This window comes from Podarcis bocagei, assembly GCF_964188305.1.
Source record: "Podarcis bocagei genome assembly, chromosome: Z".
NCBI lineage: Eukaryota > Metazoa > Chordata > Lepidosauria > Squamata > Lacertidae > Podarcis > Podarcis bocagei.
The window spans coordinates 30,526,837-30,546,488 of NC_138140.1; the positions used below are offsets into that span (position 1 = coordinate 30,526,837).

The 19,652-nt window shown below is 43.0% G+C and overlaps 1 protein-coding gene across 1 annotated transcript; it reads right to left on the reverse strand.

Moving 5' to 3' along the window:
- Positions 1-7,159: 7,159 nt before the first annotated feature.
- On the reverse strand, positions 7,160-17,985 carry CHMP1B (charged multivesicular body protein 1B). Its single transcript, XM_081179994.1, has 8 exons — positions 17,816-17,985; positions 13,124-13,221; positions 12,130-12,276; positions 11,747-11,815; positions 11,561-11,668; positions 10,061-10,104; positions 9,228-9,300; positions 7,160-7,928 (listed from the first exon to the last, which is right to left on the reverse strand). Exons 1-8 carry the CDS (start codon positions 17,829-17,831, stop codon positions 7,884-7,886), a joined length of 600 nt encoding a protein of 199 aa, XP_081036120.1. The 5' UTR covers positions 17,832-17,985; the 3' UTR covers positions 7,160-7,883.
- Between the last annotated feature and the right edge of the window lie 1,667 nt (positions 17,986-19,652).

The window sequence follows — 19,652 nt, forward strand, 5'->3', positions numbered from 1 at the left end:
AACTAATTAAATTCTTGGGAATGGGTTCTCTAGCTCAGGAGACTTACAGCACTGGTGGCGACCAGTAGTCTGGCCTGGGAAGGAAAGCGGCAGTCTCTCTCCATGACTGTGACAGTTCTCAAGCAGACATCCCACCTCAAAGGAGGATGCACATCACAAAAATAAGAGGACAGAGTTTTGTACAAAATTTGTGTATCATAGAATCCAACAATTGTAGAGTTGGAAGGGACCCCAAGGGTCATCTAGTCCAACCCCCTGCAATGCAGGAATCATTTGCCCAATGTGGGGCTCAAACCCATGACCTTGAGATTAAGAGTCTCATGCTCTACTGACTGAGCCAAGGTGGAGCTTTAGGTATGTAGATTCAACTGTAGAAAAAAAAAAAACAATTTGTCTTGACATATTGGGGAAGACAGAACTGGCGTTCTGTGCACGTGCTCAGTCTGTTGACCTAACTTAACCATATCCTCCAACATTCCTCTGATGAAAATAGGGATATTTCTCACTCCCCTCCCCTGACCCTCCTCAAACCCTCCCCCCATTTTTGGGGTCCCTCCCCCCTCAGAGCATTTCCTATCGGAAGAAGGGCGAGTGCCACCACAGCTTCACCAATGCGACACAGCACACACACCCTCCACTGTCCTGAGAAAACCCCTTAATCCTGATTTTATTTTATTCTTTAGTAGATTTACAAAAAGAAAAACACACACCAATAAATAAATTTCAGAAAGGGGCAAGCAAGATTAGACGTGGAAGAGCAACACATTAATTTTATTTTATTTTTGGTAAAATAAAAATAAAAATCAAGGCTCCTTACTCTCTGCTTGGCTCTCCCTTTCTTCCCGCACAGGGTGGCCCTGCTCTCTGCCTGCCCTTCAGAGCTGACACACCTTGACAGCCACGGCCTCTCCCCCTCTTTGCCTGCTCTCCAGCAGCTGCTACAAGCTGCCCAAGGAAGGAGGCAAGGGGGCGTTTCCTTGCGGCTGCTGCGGCCACCGCTCAAGAGAGGCTCTGGCACCTCCTCCTCCTCAAGCTCAGTGGCGGTAATAATGGGGAAAATAGGGACATTCTGGGATCAAATCAGAAGCATATTAGGAACCACTTGCACTAAAACGATAAATTTCCTTGAGGATCTTTTGGAAAATAAACACGATCACAAACTAGCATAGTCAGAGTTCTTTTGGGATTGCATCAGCACAAGTATATACATAGAGAGTTGTTCTCATGGACATATTTCAGGAATATTTGGACTGTTTGGCTTTGAGATTTTGAGTTGCATATGTCATTATTGTTTTGGCATCATATAGGATTTAGGATCCCATGTATTAGAAGGTATTGAAATGTTGTGGGTTAATGAATTTTTGCAAATCACATAGAGAGTTGTTTAGTTTGTTGTCTGTAGTAGTAGGGCAATTATTCCCCAGCCTGTTAAGCCCCCTTATCACATTTCTAGCTATCGGTCTGTAATCACCTTTTGTCATATATCCTGCATAGCTTCACTAAGAATGAGGCCATGTTGTGTACCGTTATGGCCTTTTGTAAAAATTTAGCCATTTATAAATATTCCAAATAAATAATGCTGAGGAGGCAGGAGTGAAGCTGAAGGCTCATCCAGACTTCCTTTTGTGTTGCGTTTCTAGTCACAGGTCCGTGCCATACCCAAGCACTTATTCTCTCTTTTTCCTTTGGCCTGGTGCTTTCCCTGAAAAATACCTGCTCTTTACCTCTTAACTGAAGTGGACCTGTGCCTTAGAAAGCATGGGGCCAAAGGTGACTGTAGATGAGCCCTGACAGACAATGGCCTATCCAAGTTCACAGGAAAGGCTACTGGGGAGGGACCTGATCTGTAGCTCAGAATGTTTCCAGACACTGGGCAGCATCCAATTAAAGAGATCTGCTAGCTCAAAGATTTCTGCTTATGGAATGGAGTTTCCTTCCCTCTCCCCACCCCCATGCCCTCTCCAAATCTGTACCTCCAAATTTGGGGGTACAACCCAGAGTAGATTTAGTGGGACATGTGGAGATGGAGGGAAGTTCATTTGCCAATTGTGCTAGATATATACCATCCTATTTGTTTACTGAGCATCCACCTTGATTTGTTTGCAGGGAGATCAGATGACATACTTAGCATTCATTCTGATTTGTTAGCAGGGAGGACGGATGCTGTTGCACCAAAGCGAGTGTTATCCCACACTTCCCAATACATTTTTTCCATCACTTTCCTCATCACAAAAAGTCAGATCTTTGGGGAAAGTGGGCTTGCTGAGCAAGAGCTTCCGACCAACTATAACTGCGCAACCTGAATTTGCCAATGTGTGATTGAGTTCCACCCGGAAATTGCAATGGCCTGGAAGAACCTTCAGACTATTAAGTCAGCCCAAATAAGAACCTCTTGCAATGCTTTTGGCTACCATGCACATGCAGAATTTTACAGTCCCCTGGAGGAAACTGAGGGTCAGCCTCAGTTGCGGATCTGGAAGGCATCTGATAGAAATCTGTTTCGTGATGTATTTGCAATGTAGCTAAAATTGCTTCTAAAATGTGGTGTTTCCAATATTTCAATTGGAGCCCGCAGAAAGTGCTGCCTGATGTCTTCATGTCGGCCAAGTACTTGTGTGTTTGGTAAAAAAAAAAAAAAATGACAAGGGAGGTCAGTGGTTTTCCATGTATCGGAAGCAAGTCTCTTTTCAAAGCATGCTATCCTGTCATTACCATTCAAATAAAGGAAAAGGCCTATTGGGACAATCTGTAACCAATTTCAAGCGTCAGCTGAACCCTTTTAACTCCCTGGAGGGTATGTTAGCGGCCCAACAGGCTCCAGCGTAACCTTCTGCTCCTCTTTATTAGAAGAGTCATACTAAATCAGCATAGATGTGCAGGTATAGAGGAGTTCCCCAAAGACACGCAACATGCTGTTCACAACTCTGAAAATGCATCACTGCTAGTTCTTATTGTAGTCTTCGTGAAAGCCAAAGAGAAGTTACTGAGAAATTTACAAATCAAGGAGGCGATGAGGAGAGCTGGACTTCATAGGGTGAAACCTGCTCCAGAGGAACACAGGGAGCTGCCTTACACCAAGTCAGACCATTGGTTCATAGTATTGCTTACATTGACTAGCAGCAGCTCTCCAAGGTTTGGTATAGTGGACTCCCCCACTATACCCTCTCATCAGATGAGAAAGAGAGAAGCAATTATGCATCTTTCTGTAGACATCTGAAGGCAGCCCTGCATTGGGAAGTTTTTAATGTCTGATGTTTCATTGTTTATATATATATATATATATATATTCTGTTGGAAGCTGCCTAGAGTACAGGATGGCAAAGAACAAGTAATAAATTATTACCATTAAAAAAAAATATTGATTTCACATATCTGGTTAAGGGATTGAACTAGCCGTGAGTGACCAGGAACAAGACCTTGGGGTTTGAGTGGATAGCTGAATGAATAGCGTGCAATGGGTCTGAAGAAGGCAAATTCCATGCTAGGGATCATTAGGAAAGGAATGGAAGATAAACCTGCCAAAATAAAACTGCCATTATACAAAACTATTATGTGGTCACACTTGGAATACCATGCAGAGCTTTGCTTGCCTCACCCCCAAAAAGACATTGTAGAGCAAGAAAAAGGCAACCAAGGGCGTGGAGAAACTTAGATAGGAAGGAAAAGCTACAACATTTTGGGGCTTCTAAAGTTTAGAGAAAAGGCATATTAGAGTAGGCATAATAAGAGTTGCCCAAAATATGCATGGAGAAAATGGGTAGAGAAAAGCTTTTCTCCCTCTGCTACTTGAACTTGGGTCCGTCTAATGAAGCTGAATGTTGGAAGATTCAGGACTGACAAAAAGTTGTTGGAGGCATTATGTTTCTGCACACCACCTGCTGGGGAGAGTGGCAATGCAGTCAAGTCTTGCTTGTGGACTTCACAGGCAGCTGGTTGGGCACTGTGAGAACAGGAGGCTGCACTAGATGGACCAGTGGACTGATCCAGCACGGCTGTTCTTGGGTTATTTCCCCCCTGCCTGCAAAATAATCAACATGCAAACATTCTTTAGGACTGTGATATTGTTGCATGTGGGCTTGTGTTGTCTGTTTGTTTTGTGGGGGAATTTGATTGATAAGAATTTGATTTTTTAAAGGATTGGGCAAATTAAGAAATGGCTACTAGCCACGGTAGCCAAATGCAACCTCCATTCACTTTTTAAAGGCAGCCACTCTTTAAATATCTGATCATTTGGGTGGTTAAACAAGACAATCACTCTTTTGCCTTTGTAAACCTTCTTGGAGGCACTACCCTGATCTTTCTAGGATGCACGGATGGCAAGTCTAGATTTAGGAGGGGAATCCACGGCCCTCCAGATGCTGAACTACCATGCCTACTACCCCTGATTAGTGGCTCTGCTGGCTGGGGCTGATGGAAGTTGTCACAGGTCTTCTGAAGGGTCACAGATCCCCCAACTCTGCAATAGATGGAAATTGAACTGAGCAAGCAAGACATTTCTAAGGTTTGTTTGGAGAAGGAGAGAACTGCAGAGTAAAAAAAGAGCTGTGAGTGGAGGGGGGGCCCTTTCCCTCTCCTCTGGACCCCCTAGAAAACTCATCAAACCTGCAGTACCTGGAGCTGGGTATGGAGAGTGCAGCTGAGGAGAACACAGCCGTGGGCGGCCTAAGGAAGTACCATCCACCTTGGGCCTGCTCATAAAAAGCAAGTCTAGAGTGGCAGACTAGGGTGATGTCCGCTGTTTCCAGGCATTCTTGTTATGATACTTTTTGTGGGTGAGCTGAGAGTTTGTTTGAACTCTGGGTGAGAACCCAGAGGCTGAGAGAGAGGGTGTGTCAGAAGGAAAATGAATTAATATTGATTTTTATAAGACTCCCTGGAAAAGACCCTGATGTTGGGAAAGATTGAGGGCACAAGGAGAAGGGGACGACAGAGGATGAGATGGTTGGACAGTGTTCTCGAAGCTACCAGCATGAGTTTGACCAAACTGCGGGAGGCAGTGAAGGACAGAAGTGCCTGGTGTGCTCTGGTCCAGGGGATCACGAAGAGTTGGACACGACTAAACGACTAAACAACAACAACAAACTTTGAATTAATGTAACATTTTCATATGTAACTGTGTATTTTTGTAATATTTTAAGTTGTCTGTTGTTGCTTCAGTTTTTTGTACACCACTTGAGAGATTTAAAAAAACTTATTAAGTGACATAGAGATTTTTTTAATATATTAAGTGATATAGAAATTAACCAATCAATCATCAATATACATTATCTTATTTTCATGAATTATCAAAAGCTTGGTTTTTAAAAAATGACAAAAGGAGTGATGGCATCTAACCTAAAATTTAGAACAAGCAAGCAGATCCAGCCTCTTAAACAGACCCTCTAAGTCAGACAGAAGGGGGAATATATATTTGCAGTACCCAGCCTTTGCTGTTTAAACAAACCTTTCCCATCAAAAGATAGGTCTTCTACTTCCCTCTGCTGGTTCCATTGAAAAAAGGCAGGCAGGAAAAAGGAGCGTTTTAAAAATACACTGGCTGCTTGTTCTCATGATTACACAGAAATCCAAAAGCAAGCTACTACAGAAAATATTAAGCAGTGAGCAATACCAAGACAAAGAGGCACTGTGGTCCAGTTTCTAGTGTGTCCGACTAGGATCAGGCAGACCCAGGTTTAAATCCTCATTCAACCACAAAGCAGCTCTCTGGCTGAATCTAGGTCAGTCACCATCTGTCTATTCCACCTTAGAGGATTAGTGTGAGAATAAAGGAAGAAGACAGAGAACAATGTATACCACTCTGAGCAACCCAGGAGGAGAAAAATGTAGTATAATACAGTGGTACCTCTGGTTAAGAACTTAATTCGTTCCGGAGCTCTGTTCTTAACTTGAAACTGTTCTTAACCTGAAGCACCACTTTGCTAATGGGGCCTCCGGCTGCCGCCGCACCATCACCACGCGATTTCTGTTCTCATCCTGAAGCAAAGTTCTTAATCCGAGGTACTACTTCCAGGTTAGCGGAGTCTGTAACCTGAAGTGTTTGTAACCCAAGGTGTTTGTAACCCAAGGTACCACTGTAAAGTATTTTCCAACGAGGTGTTTGAAAAAATTTACACATTTTTTTAGGGAGGGGTCAGAGGGAATAAATCTGGATTTGTACCTAATCCCGCTCCAATGTCTCAACAAAAGCAACAGAACGTTGCTTTAAAAATAGGCCTGAGTTTAAGGGATATAAACTATATTTTTAATTCCATCCTGAAACACACAAAGTGCAATCAATAAACGTCACTGTAAAGGTTGTCTGAACAGGAGGAACTTCTAGTCTTCTCAACCCTTTTACACATCCTGGCCCTTGTATAGAAGCAGCTGCTGCCGTGTAGTAGCAGAAAGTTGATCTCTCCAGTTATACCCCAGCCCCTCAGCCGACAAGACTGCAGGCTTCATAGGGGGGAAAGAAAACAATGGGGAAGGATGCCAATGAACAGAATTAAAGATAGGAGGTTTTCCTTCAGATGCATTTTACCTTTGTTTCACCAGGAAGACAGCTTTATAATTTTTGTTTTTGCACACTGTTTGGACTTTCACATTTCTGGCTGTATACAAAGAAAATGTCTACAAGTCAGAAATCAAGTGTAGGAATTTTTAACATGCCCAAATAGCATTCTTTCTCCTTGTCCTCTTTTGTACCACATCACACTGCCCTCCGCCCTACCTGATGGCCTCATTAAACACTGTACTCTTAAGTTGCACAAAAACTGTCTTGAGATTTGCACCAATAGGCACGTGCAAGTTATTATACGAGCCCAATTTTTAGTAGTTGTTTTCAGCCAACCCAGGAACTTTTTAGTTAATTATGATAGAAGGAAGATACATCAAAATGGTGGGCACTGTGGACATCTATGATTTGAACAGAAGATGACACCCAAGGCTTGTAAATCCTAGCAAAACTGAAGCATCCAGGATATTTGCATTTTAAATGCAGGCTTTTTAACTGCCTTTTTAAGAAGCTGCCATTAGTTTTAAGCTCAGCTGTGAAACAAGATTGAGCAAGAATTTTGAGTATGTACTTTTATCTATGTAAGTTCATTTCCACTTTTGAGATATCCGATGTCCCGCCCCACCAACAGAAGAATATAAAATACAATTTTGCCACAATGTAAGATGACATTTCAAAGCTAGCATTTTAATTAGTTATTTAAGAAGCATTCCTGAAATTTCTGGGAGAGTGTAATATATACAGTATATAATCTAGGCAGGAGTGTTTAAAAATATAGTTTATTCCTTCGGTTCTCAAGTGATGATGCTAATGATTCCAGCTACAAGGACAGCATAACAACTATCATTTTGTTGTGTTACTACAGTTAAGCTTGTTCCGTAAGTAAGCTTGTTCTGCAACACCATGGAAAGATTATCCAGGGATGTTTAAACAGTACACAAACACACAAACAAATATACCATTCTGTCAAACTGGTCTTTCCCCGCAGATATTGAGGGACTCCCCACTTTTTTTGGGGGGGAGAGACATTATTTATAATTTAAAACCCTGCTACATAACTTAAAATCATATATGTTAAAAGGTGCTACTCTATTTCCGGATTGATAATCCAATGTGACACGTGGCAAAATTCAATCAGTGTCTTGGAAAAAGTATCTGCAAAAATATAACCCTTGACTTAAAAAAATGCTTAAAACTAGAAAATACACTGATGTTCATATCACCATTGGGTTAACACGTTTTTAAAAGCACAGTAGGACAAAAAGAGAAGCGCCCATTAAGTATATCTAACTGGAAATATTAGAGATGGAGACCTTATGTCAGGCTGTGATTTATGCACACAGAATGCTTTGGAAGCAAATGCAGAAGATAGCAGATCCAACTCTTCCCGTTACACTTGATCACGAAGGCGCGCCAGTCTCTGTGAGAGCTCATCCTGCAGAATTCAGACCAACCAACAAGAGGCATTCATTAATGCACTACTTAAGGGACAAAGACTTAACATTCTAGAAGAACAGCAGCCCAACCAAAGAGAGACTGGGCTCTGCTAGGCTTGAAGATCTACATCTAAATTATAAGACTACGGGTGACTACCCTCTTATGCCCGATCGACTCAAGGGAAGCGCTGGGAAATAATTACATAATTCAATTCAAACCTGGAAATGGCAAGAGAGAGCTAGAGTGTCCTCATGGCTCGCGAGACCTTCCCTGGAGCCCAAAAAGGACATCAGTGAGGGTGGAGAAAGCCCTGAAAAGGCTGGAGGTGCAGTGGGGCTTTGTTTATGCTGCTCCGCTTCCCTGCCTAACAGCTAATGTGCATGGTAGCGCAGCAACAGCTTTTACACTTCTCCTCCAGCCTCCTCCTGACCCCAGAGCGTCCATTCTAATTGTGGATATTTTTGGATGCAGTATTTTTGGTGTGGGCTGAAGCGAGAGTGGCAGAGAAGGTGCTCACCATTTTATGCAATTTCACTTATGCACATGGGGCCCCAGAACATAACCCCCGCGTAAGTGAGGGAGTTGCTTGTACTAACTCCTTCTAAGCTCTGTATAGGCTTATAAACACAGTGCAAGAGGAATGGGAAGGAACAGGAAAACAAGCAAACTCTGAAACTGAGAGGGCATGAAAATCAGTAAGGCTGCTTCTTCTTAGCTCGCTTGTCCTGGTATGAGATCTAGCCCAACTATGAGCTGGCAATAGTTATGTACATCTAAAATAGCTTTCTCCAACCTCCACATGTTTTGGGATTACACCTGGACTAACATATGCTGATGGGAGTTCAGAGTTCAAAACATTAGGAGGGCACCAGTTTATGGAAGGTTGGTCTAAATGCTCCAACTGAAGAGACAATCTTACATGCTATTAAGGCAGGGGTGGGGCACTTTTCCTTATGGGCATCCCTCCGGAGGCCACATCAGTGGTGGGCAGAGCCAGAGGCCTGATGGAGCAACAGGTGAGACTCTTACCTCTGCAAACCAGGCTATATTCCGGGCCCACAAGAGCAGAGACTTACACACACCCCTCTCCACCCAGGCAAGCAAGAAGCATCACTACAGTTCAAGCATACATTCCAGCCAAGCCAATACACTTAAGGAGGGTGTGGAGGAGGACTGATAATGGGTGTGCTGAGGACCAGATGGAGAAGCCCCAAAAGGCTGCGCTTGGTCCTTGGGCCTTAAGTTCCCCACTCCTGTGATAGGGAAGAAATACCAAGCAAGCAAAAAGAGGGTTTACCTGTTCCGCTGAAGCAACACTTGTGCCAACAGAGCCTGTCTGTCCCTGAGGTAGTTCCATATTCAGGTCAAGGCTAGAGTTCAGAAGAAGAGAAACCAATATACAAGAAGTTATTCTGATAGTAGCCCCCACACCTCAGGTGCACTTATTGCTGAAAGCTTCCCAGTTGTGCTCACTTCTATCTCCAGTCCTCAACATGTAATATGCCAATTAATAACAGAGTAGCAGGTAGAAGAGATCAGCTTTATGAAATATCTGCACCACTGAAGGGGTGCATTAATCCTCTGCTGTCCTCATATTTGTTACTCTTCTGCCCCTTCACTTCTGCCCTCTTCTATCTTTGCAGTGTTCGAGATGGAGACTATGCCACTTCTGTGTAATTTTGTATGTGGTATACCACCTTGCTGTTTTTTTAATTAAAAGTGAATCCTAGAAATAATTAAATGAATGAATGAATAGTGCTTAGCACTGTTGCTACTAAATAGCATTATTAGAGAGTTCCAAGTTTTTCCTTATTCGTGTTATTTCAGAGAGGTCCAACATGTAGTTTTCTATCATACTGGTCTCATAGTGATCTCTCAGTCAAAGTAAGGATACTGTACTTGACATTATATATCTATCATCTATCTATCTCCCTCCAGGTAAAGGTGGAAATAGCCATGTTTTTTCCTGAGAGAATAGCACTATACTATCATTGCAACCTATTCAGTTAACATTATGCTTCCTGGATCAGAGGAAAGGAAGCATTTATTGCTATCTCAAGTGCATTAAAACTTTATTAAGCACTGCCATTAGAATACTTGGTGTTTCAGTCTTCAAATGTTTACACTCACCCAGCTTCATCTGCCATTTCCTGCAGAAGCAGGTCCACTTGGTTCTAAAAAAGAAGGACCAAATTAGTTTTACCATTTTAACAGACATGGAATCCAGCATAATAGAAAAGATCATGTGCAGTTTTTTGAACCTGTGAATACCACTAGAGGGAGCTAACACATTCACAAAGCAAATCTGGCCTCTCAAAATGCAGCTTCTTAAAAAGCAATTAAAACTAGTGTTATCTGCACAAGCCTATGCCTATTTATTGGGGGGGTAAGCCCTACTGAACTCAGCAAATTCTACTTCCAAATAACCATTCATAGGATTGTGCTGCATTACACTCAAGCCTATTTTTTATTTGTTTTTATTCATCATTTAGTGATGCTATCACTACATTTGCATGTAGTTTGTAGTTTAAAGGTGCTGCTGCTGAGACTACTACTACCACCACTACTACTACTAATATTATTATTATTTATACCCCGCCCATCTGCCTGGGTTTCCCCAGCCACTCTGGGTGGCTTACAGCACATATAAAACATAGTAAAATATCAAACATTAAAAACTTCCCAATACTGGGGCTGCCTTCAAATGTCTTCTAAAAGTTATGTAGCTCTCTATCTCATTGACATCTAAAGAGAGGGCATTCCACAGGGAAGGTGCCACTACCAAGAAGACCTTCAGCATTCTACTAAAACAGTTAGTGGTACCTCGGGATGTGAATGGGATCCGTTCCGAAGCCCCGTTTGCATCCTGAATGAAACGTAAGATGCGACTGCGCGTCTGCGCATGCGCGGGTCGCGTTTTGCCGCTTCCGCGCATGACATCATTTTGAGCGTCTGAGTATGTGCGAACGGCGAAACCCGGAAGTAACGTGCTCCGTTACTTCCGGGTTGCCGTGGAGTGCAACCCGAAAGCACTCAACCTGAAACACATTCAACTCGAGGTACTAATTTTTCCTACTTTAAAAAAAACAAAACACACACCCAATAATTAATACTGACAAAGTTCCTAGTGTAGATGCACTAATGGTTTTCTAACTTTCTGTCTTCAAGGAGAACCTTCCATACTGATTCGTCTGCAGAGGAACCCTACTTATTGTAGAGGAATCAGAGAAATATTCTAGGCTGCACATCTTCCGGGCCTTACCATCATCCAAAACATATTGGCAGCAGGCCACTGCAAAAAATCAGAGGAGGTGGACAAGCTGCTGCTCAGGAGAGTTTCCAAGCTCTTCCCGATTTCCTCATTAAATAATCGTTGAGAAGCACTTGAAGCCCAGTGAAAAACCACTGTATTTTTTTTAAAAAAATATTATTTTGTCAGCAGAATAAATGGAGTAAACTTGACTCCATTCTCTAGCTGAGTCAGAGAAAGTCCAGCTCTAAAGGCAGAGTCTATTTAGCCCAGCCATATTTTTCTCTGAAAGTCTCTCTCTCATACTGGTCAAGAAAGCACCCAGGGGCAGCTGGATAGGACTGCTAATGGCAAGTTATATCTGCTTCAATATGACTTACTTGTGGTGTTGTTAGTGTAGTGGTATTACTCATTGTGTCTTCCATCTGTGCCGTCTGAACATCTAAGGTTTCAAACTGCTGCTCAAATTTGTCCATCAAGGCAGATATCTGCACATAAGCAAATGATGTCAAGCCAGGAACAAAAGGAAATATCTTAAAACTCAACTTCTGAATTTATTTGTTTACCTTTTCCAAGTTCATACTTTTCAACGTAGCATCCATCGATTTAACTACTCCAGCCATTGACTTTGTTACCTAGGAGAACAACATATATAGTAACCACATTTTTTACATTTCTTATTTGAAACTTTGGGCAACTATAGCCCAAAATAAACTAACATGACATGAAATTGCACAACACTAGCCATTGTTACAATAGCTGCTTCTTCAGGAGATTCAAATAGACCATATTTCTATTTAACACAGCATTTGAAATTCTACAGGGTTTTACCTACTTAGCAGCAAAAGGTCTGTGGACTTGCCTTGTACAAACCATCTTACGAAAACATTCATAGTGCAAGTTTTTTGGAAACTTGTGTTTCTTGCTAAAACATGATAAAGCTGATTACCTTGCCCATTGTTACTGCTGTTTGAACTCTTGCCGCTACAGCATCAACCCGAGCACTCATCCGCAAGAAGTTGATGGCTTGATTCTTCTGCCGGATTGCATTTTCTGCATGTATTCTTGCCACTTCAGTATTGCCTTTCTGAATTGCCTTTTATTTAAACAAAGAGAAGCAGAACACAGCTTTTCAACTAATTAAGAAATGCACCCTAATAAATCTTAGCTTTCAGACCAAGACCGTCACCGTCAGATTCCGGTACACACATGGCAATAAGAAGGATGATGGCATATGATTACTATTACACTTATTTCCAGTGCTCTCATTGTCTAAAAAAATACAGGAAGAAGACCAGCACTCTACATTAACAACACCAAACTGGCAGGTCCCTCAGGAGAGCTTATCGAAGCTTTGCAAACGATGGCAGACACATACCAATAGTCCAACTAAAGATCATGTCAGATGATCTGCTACAGATGGGATAACATCACTACCCAAGTATATAGAAATCCACTCTCCTGGACACACACACTGGATTCTGAATGAGCAGGAGCTGGTACTGTATGGATGGGTATGAAAACTGACACTGTAGATTTAAAGGCTTTTCGGCCAGTAAATTTACTGCTGGGTAAGGTTCATTAATTCACTTGAAAAAGGGAAAAAGGAGGGGAAAGGGGATGGGGAAAGGGAAAAAAGAAAAGAGAAGAAAATCCACTTTGAAAATGGCTGCTTTAGAATCCAAGGATTCATGTTCAACCATTATCTACATGTGTTGGGGGATGGAGGGGAGATATTCTGTTAATTAGTTTGCAATTAATTACTATTTTATTTTTAGTTTCTAATGCAAACATATTGCAGTCAGCAACAGTGCCATCACCAATGATGTGTATAAACAGTGCAAACTTTTATTTATAACTTCCTAATGTCACAGCGAAAGATCCTGCTCACACACTATCAAACAGTATATATGGGGAACTTCCAATATAATTTCATGTCTCACCTTCTTAATTTTGGCTTTTTCAACCTTTTCTTCTTTATCACACTTTTTGGCATTTCTGTTAAGTTCTTTGGCAGCGAACTTCAAGTTAAAAAGATGCTCTTAAATTTAAGTTAAGGATGATGTTCTCAGTTAACAAGTAATATAAATGCTGACAGCATGAAGATGGTCTCGTTGAAGTTTTAAAGCTATATCCATGGAATTGTACACAAAATTCTCTAAATTCAGTACTGGATTTGATAGTTCACTGCAGACAAGGCCATTATTAAAAAGATGGGCTCCAACACCCCAATCCCACCTAACGGGAAGTACTGACAACCTTGATCAATAAATTCCCAATAAATTCATATGCCCTTTACCAGTCAGCTATAGAGTACACATAGTGCTCTCCAAAAATCCATGCACCTTGTCTACTTTCTTCAGGGGTGGGCAAGCTGAAGCAATTAAGCAACTGAGATAAGCAACTGCTTGTGACATCTCCATCCCAGGCTCTGCTGTAGCAGCATTAGATTCAAACCACATCCCAGTGATTGTAATCAGCAATGATTTAAAAATCTGCATTCTTCTGCACAAAAAATGTCTCCTCACAACTATGAGTATCTTTGTTGATGCAATGGCATCAGAGAAGAAGATCTGTTCGGCTCTGCCACTGCCATTTCATTGGTCCTTCAACCGGGTACCATGATACAGACAAAGCCAACCCAAGTATCTTGTGATTTTAATTCCAGCCATTTCCCAGCTGTTTGGACAGTCTAAAACTCCTTATTATATAAAGTTCCTGGATCTCTCCAAGAGGGAGGGGGGCCTGTTCTTTAGTATATCCCGACTATTAGCCTTCTGATAGTCTTGGGGAGGGACACAGTAGAAATATCAGCTCTTCTAGTAATGAGGCAGGCAACAAAAAATAAGAGCAACAATAACTCTCTAAAATCTCCGTAGGGTCCACCTACAGGCACCCAACAACTGGATGGGCAGGGGTCAATAAAACAAAAAGTTGGTTGAATCATTGCAGAATCATACAGAATCCTGCCAGTATCAACTGGCCACATAAACTGTGACTGATCCCACTGAGAAGACATTGTACTGGACACTTAAGCTGGAGTTGCAACAACAGTGATATCTATGGCGCTATGGAGCCAAGCAACTTTATCCTCAATGTGCCATGCAAAGTGCTCACAACTTTCTGCCAAGTGTTCCAGAATTCCAGCCATCATCCCTGGTACAACTAGTCTCCAGACCACCCAAAATGATTTGGCTGGCTGGCTCTTGGAGAACGCAATGGAAGTAGCAAAGTAGTTCTCCTTCACTGCTGCTTGGTATGCAGTTGTGTCCGATTTGGAGTGAGTTTTCAGCCACCAACACTCCAGTTGTCTCCAAGTCTGCTTCACTAACTACAGATCCTTAGTAAACTCTTCAGTAAACTCTGCAGCTCCTTGGTAAGAAGTGAAGACTCTGCAGGACCAGAGACGAACCTTGGGAGTGTTTGTGTTGATAACCCTCCTCATCTCATTATCCCATAATGACAGCAGGGACTTGACAGTATCACTAGCTCTGGCTTCTGGAAAATCCTCCAGAGCAGTCAGAAACCTACCAGGTTCATTTATCCTCTGGGTTCGACCATCTGTATCAGTTATCACTCCTGCAGAGTGGGACTGCTGCCAAAAGTCCAAACTTCACTAGGATGCAATCTGACAGTGACAATAGGGTTAAGACAAGCCCTCCCTCCATATTCAGATGCCCTCTCTCTCTACAAAGCCCTGTTCTATGGGTTGGGACCAAAGACCATCTGAGGCAGTCCCATGAAATCCTGAGCTGGCTCCGAGGCATTATCGAAATGGGTAGTGAAGTCACCCAGGGCTAGAGTCCTGCGTCTATCCAAACCCACACTAGAGACCACCTCAGCTAGCTCAGTAAGGGAGGCTGTTGGGCAGCAAAGTGGAAAGTACATCAATCAGTCTCCATGACCCCATGCCATATGCAGGGCTCTCCAGTCCAGCTCTTAAGCAGAGATGTTTCCTAGTAAAGGAAAGAGAACTTCTATAAACTATGACATCTTCTCCTCTCAGAGGCTCTGGTCTGAACTAGTGTTCCACAGGGTATCCAGCTGGGCAAAGGTGTGTCAGATCAGGCCGACCTAGCCCTGCAATACAGACTACATCAGCTATTCATTCATGTTAGGATGTTCAACATGGTCTTTTTATAAATTGGAGTAGCATTGAGAAACAACAACACCAGACCATTGAGCACACTGGATGAGCTTCCGAGGATATTCATGATTACCCCTGCCCAGTCTCTCATCCAGAATTGATCAACATCCAGATCATCTAGAAGATCAACAGGATCTTATTATGGGACAATAGTGACTTTGAAAAAGAATGGGAACCATTTACAATATATCTGCAGAAACAACAGAAAGAAATGGTCTCGCTGGCAGGATTTAAATAAACATTTACAATTTTATTTACAGAGAACAAGAAGTACAACAATGTGATAACATAATATTGTATATAAACAGCAGAATGTATCATCTGACGTAATAAACCAGAAATGGTAGTTGAAGGAAGTCAACAGGGAGGGGGGAAATTGGAAAATGTATGTTTAGCAATGATATTGGATACTTGTTTTGAGAAAAGAAAATTAATAAAAATTATTTTTAAAAAGAAAAAAACAACAACCAGGGTCTTATTATCAATCAACAGCATTCAGAAACAACAGCAGACTAATAGGCACACTGGACAAGCTTCAAGTGATACTACAGATGGGAAGCAGGCAACATAATGCAAGCATCTGCAAGTGTCTTGCAGACCTACCCGCATACAGCTATGTCTATCTCTCCCTGCACCCACAGGAATACTTGAGATCTGTGTCCCTCCCAGACACACTTGTCAAGCACCCTCCCCTCCAGAAGCGCACACTGCTCCAGCCAACCAGACTCACAGTACAGGCAGTAACAGGAAGCAAACAGTCTTACCAACAACACTAGTTAAATAATTTGTTCACCCAAATCTCTTTTGGGAAACAAACTCCCCACCCAGTCTCCCACCCAGGGTACCAGCCCAACAGGACTGAATCAGTCTCACAATCTGAACAATCCTGGGACCACTAACCAACCAAGTATGGGCATAAACTTCAGCCACACCTCATAGAGCCATACTACACATTACCCCAGCATAAAACCAATCAGACTTGTTGGTGCTCTTGCCCTTGCCCCAACTCGAAGTGACTACCCCTTTGGTGTCATTTCCTACAGCTTAAAAGGACTCACAGAAACACATCAATGGTGTGCTTCTTTCCTCACATATAGAGTGGAGCCTACTGGTCTGGACTCCTAAGAAACAGTCAAAAAAGGGTAGGAAACACCCTATAGTGACAGACATTCCATTATGGGCAACCTGGTGGGCAAAAAAATGGGAACCTTGAGGAGGAGGAGGAAAGGAGACGAGGGTGTGGAAAAGAGATAAATTTATGTCCATTTACTTGACTCTACAAGATTTTTAAACACATGGATGAAAACTGTATTTGCTGCTAAAAGATAACAAAGAAAACACTATGGTCTCCCACTTGTTGCCTTACTAGTCCTGGGCTAAGCAGAGCAACAGATCTGAAGAATACCTTCAGATCTGCTTCTACAGATGCACAAAGTGGTGCATCTATGAAAGCCAATGTTGCAATAAACCTGCAATCAGCTTTTATGGTACCACCACAGATACTTTCTTTTGCCTTAGGAAGTAGTGCCATTAAAGCATAGTGGTGTACAGGTTGAAGCACTGGATCAGGGCTGGGTTCAAAGTACAATTCAGCCACAAAGCACACTGAGTAGCTTAGGGCCAGTTTAGCCCCCACCCCCTCAAAGCATCTTACCACACAGGCAAAGGTGTATGGGAGGAAGAGCGCCAGTGTGGTGCAGTGATTAATAAAATAATCTAAAGGAAAAGGGGAGAAAATTGTCAGATTAGGACCTGGGAGACCAGGGATCAAATGCCTACTCAGCCATGAAACGCACCAGGTGGTCTTGGGCCAACCACTGCCTCTCTGGTTAACCTACCTCACAGATTTGTTGTGAGGATTAAAAAAAAAATGGGGAGGACAACCAAAAGCTTCTTGGACGAAAAATGATATAATAAATAAATTTCTTTCCACAGGGCCAGTAAGACAGAGTTGTTCCACCTGGCCTTTGGCTTAGAATCAGTGTGATTCCCTCCCCCTCTTTCTTTTTCCTTTCTCCTCCTGTGAGGTGGTTGCATCCTAATGTTTCAATGTTGTATCTTAATCTTTTAAATTGTATTTTAATCAACTTGTTTTTATTATTGGTTGTTAGCTGCCCTGAGCCCGGTCTTGGCTGGGGAGGGCGGGGTATAAATAAAAATTTATTGTTAAATAAAACAAGTATACAAAAAGTGCAATAACACCCCCCACTCTATTATTGTAAACAGAGCAGTACACCTCCTAGGAGGGGTTTTTGGGGAGGGGGTTAGAGCCCTCTCCCCCAGCTGTCGCTCCCGGAGGGAAACACCACCCATAGAACACCCGAAGCCCACCAATCGAGAGCTCCCTCTGCCGTCCGGATGGTTCCAATAGCCACGCCCTTCGCCCCTGTCTACCGCAGCAGGAGCGGGGCTCCCGTTGCCCCCTCAGGCTCCATTCCGGAGATCCCCCCCACCCCCGCCTCCCCCCCTCAGGCGTTACCAAGGATACTCTCCATGTTGGACATGGCGGCGCTTCAGGGCCGGCAAAAGTGGGAGGAAAGTGAGCTCCGGTTCGATGGCGTCTGCTGCTTCTTTAAAATCCCGGCTTGTTTGTGTTCCGTGTGGGGTGTTGTTTTTTTTCCTTCCTCCTTTCGGGAATCCACTTCCTACTTCCGCCTACTCCTCCTCCCCCTCCCCTCAGCATCCTGTCACGTGGTCCGGGTCAGTGTCAGGGCTGCAGAGAAGACGGGGGGAAAAGGGAGGGGACAAACTGCGCGTGTGTAGAGAGCCCTGGCCAATGAGAGCGCAGCCTTCACTCTGAGGGGAGTAGAAAGGAGGGCGACGGGAGGAGCTCTTCCTCCAGCCTAAGGGGTGCTAGTACTGGGTGGTGACGTCACGGCCCTTGAAGTAAGGCGGGGGCGCCTGTGAGTGCTCGCTTTGGGATTTTGAAGCACTGCCCCCTACAGGGAAGCAGAGGCAACTGACTGGCGCTGATCGCTCGCTCACGTGTTGGTTCCAAATTGTAGTGTAGTTTTTTGGAACGCGCAGTGATATTTGAGGATGAAATCGACAGAGCAAACATGCTTCTAAATCTTCATTGAGGATTTGTTACTGTTCCATCCTTTCTCCCGAATGAGCCCAAGGCATCAAGCAGTAAAGAAGAAAAACAATGCAATTAAAAATTAAACAAAAAGCTCAGTAGGTACATCCAGTCCTTTTTTTCTTTAAAAAAAAAGTTTAGGGGTACTCTCATTTTGACTCAAGAAAACCACCATTTTATAGTTCAAATGGGGGGGGGGATACAGTAAATGGACAAAAGTACAAAGATTCACAAAACGTTTAGGGGTATGCTTACCCCTGTGTCCCCCCAAAAAAGCACTGGGTACAGCATGAGACTCTTAATCTCAGGGTCATAGGTTCGAGCTTCACATTGGGCAAAAAAATTGCAGGAAGTTGGAGCAGATGATCCCTCTTCCCTTCCAATCCTACTATTCTATGATTCTGTCTTTAAAAACATTTAAAACAGGAACTAAAAACAACAAACCCACCATTCACAACTTTCAGATTCAGGACTGCTAGCTTGGCCCCACAACCATGGGGTCCTGGGACTGTGGGTGCCATGCAACGTGCATGGCCCTGGAACTGAAATATGTGGGTGCCTGGCCCCTTCATGGGAAATTTCATGGGTGCTTGGGCACCCAGGGCATCAGGGTGTTGGCACCTATGTTCAGGTTAGTTTCAACCACACTGGTTCTCTTTACTGCCTCCCACTCCCCTCCAGTTCGTTGGCACAAATGTTAACTTTGCTAGAATCTGTTATGAGACTGTGATGCAAACAGCCTGCAGAAGGATAATCATGCTGTTATGTACTGAAGTTCTCACCCTGGGCCAGCAGGGGATACTTTAGATAGTTTTCACTCAGGTCCACTTATGCAAATAAGGAATTGAAAGTGACATTCAATGATTGCATAGTTACAGAAAGCTGTTACTGTTGTTTGTAGTTGAGCTCTATATAATCAGGTTGGCTGAACCCTTCAGCCCAGTTCTGTTCTGGCCTGTGAATAAACAAGAGCTGTCTGAAGAATCGCTGTGTCGTCTGATATATTCACCCACGACTTAACACATGCATGTCTACTAAAAATTAAATCCCACTGAATTCAATAGAGTTTGCCCCCTGTTAAGTGTAGGATTGCAAGTTTAGTATTCATCCGATTCCCTCCCACCCCCCATAAAAATCCACAGGAAGTGATAAGCAGGCATATTACATTAATGTCCATCACTGAACCTCTCCCTGCTCCAAGCTGACAATTCACATTCTGCTGATTTTCTGCCATTTTATGAACACC

Coding starts and splice junctions, on each gene's coding strand:
- CHMP1B (XM_081179994.1), bottom strand. Junction 12,277..13,123: donor AAAAAGCCAAAATTAAGAAG/GTGAGACATGAA, acceptor TTTAAATAAAAG/GCAATTCAGAAAGGCAATAC. Junction 9,301..10,060: donor GAAATGGCAGATGAAGCTGG/GTGAGTGTAAAC, acceptor TCTGAACTCTAG/CCTTGACCTGAATATGGAAC.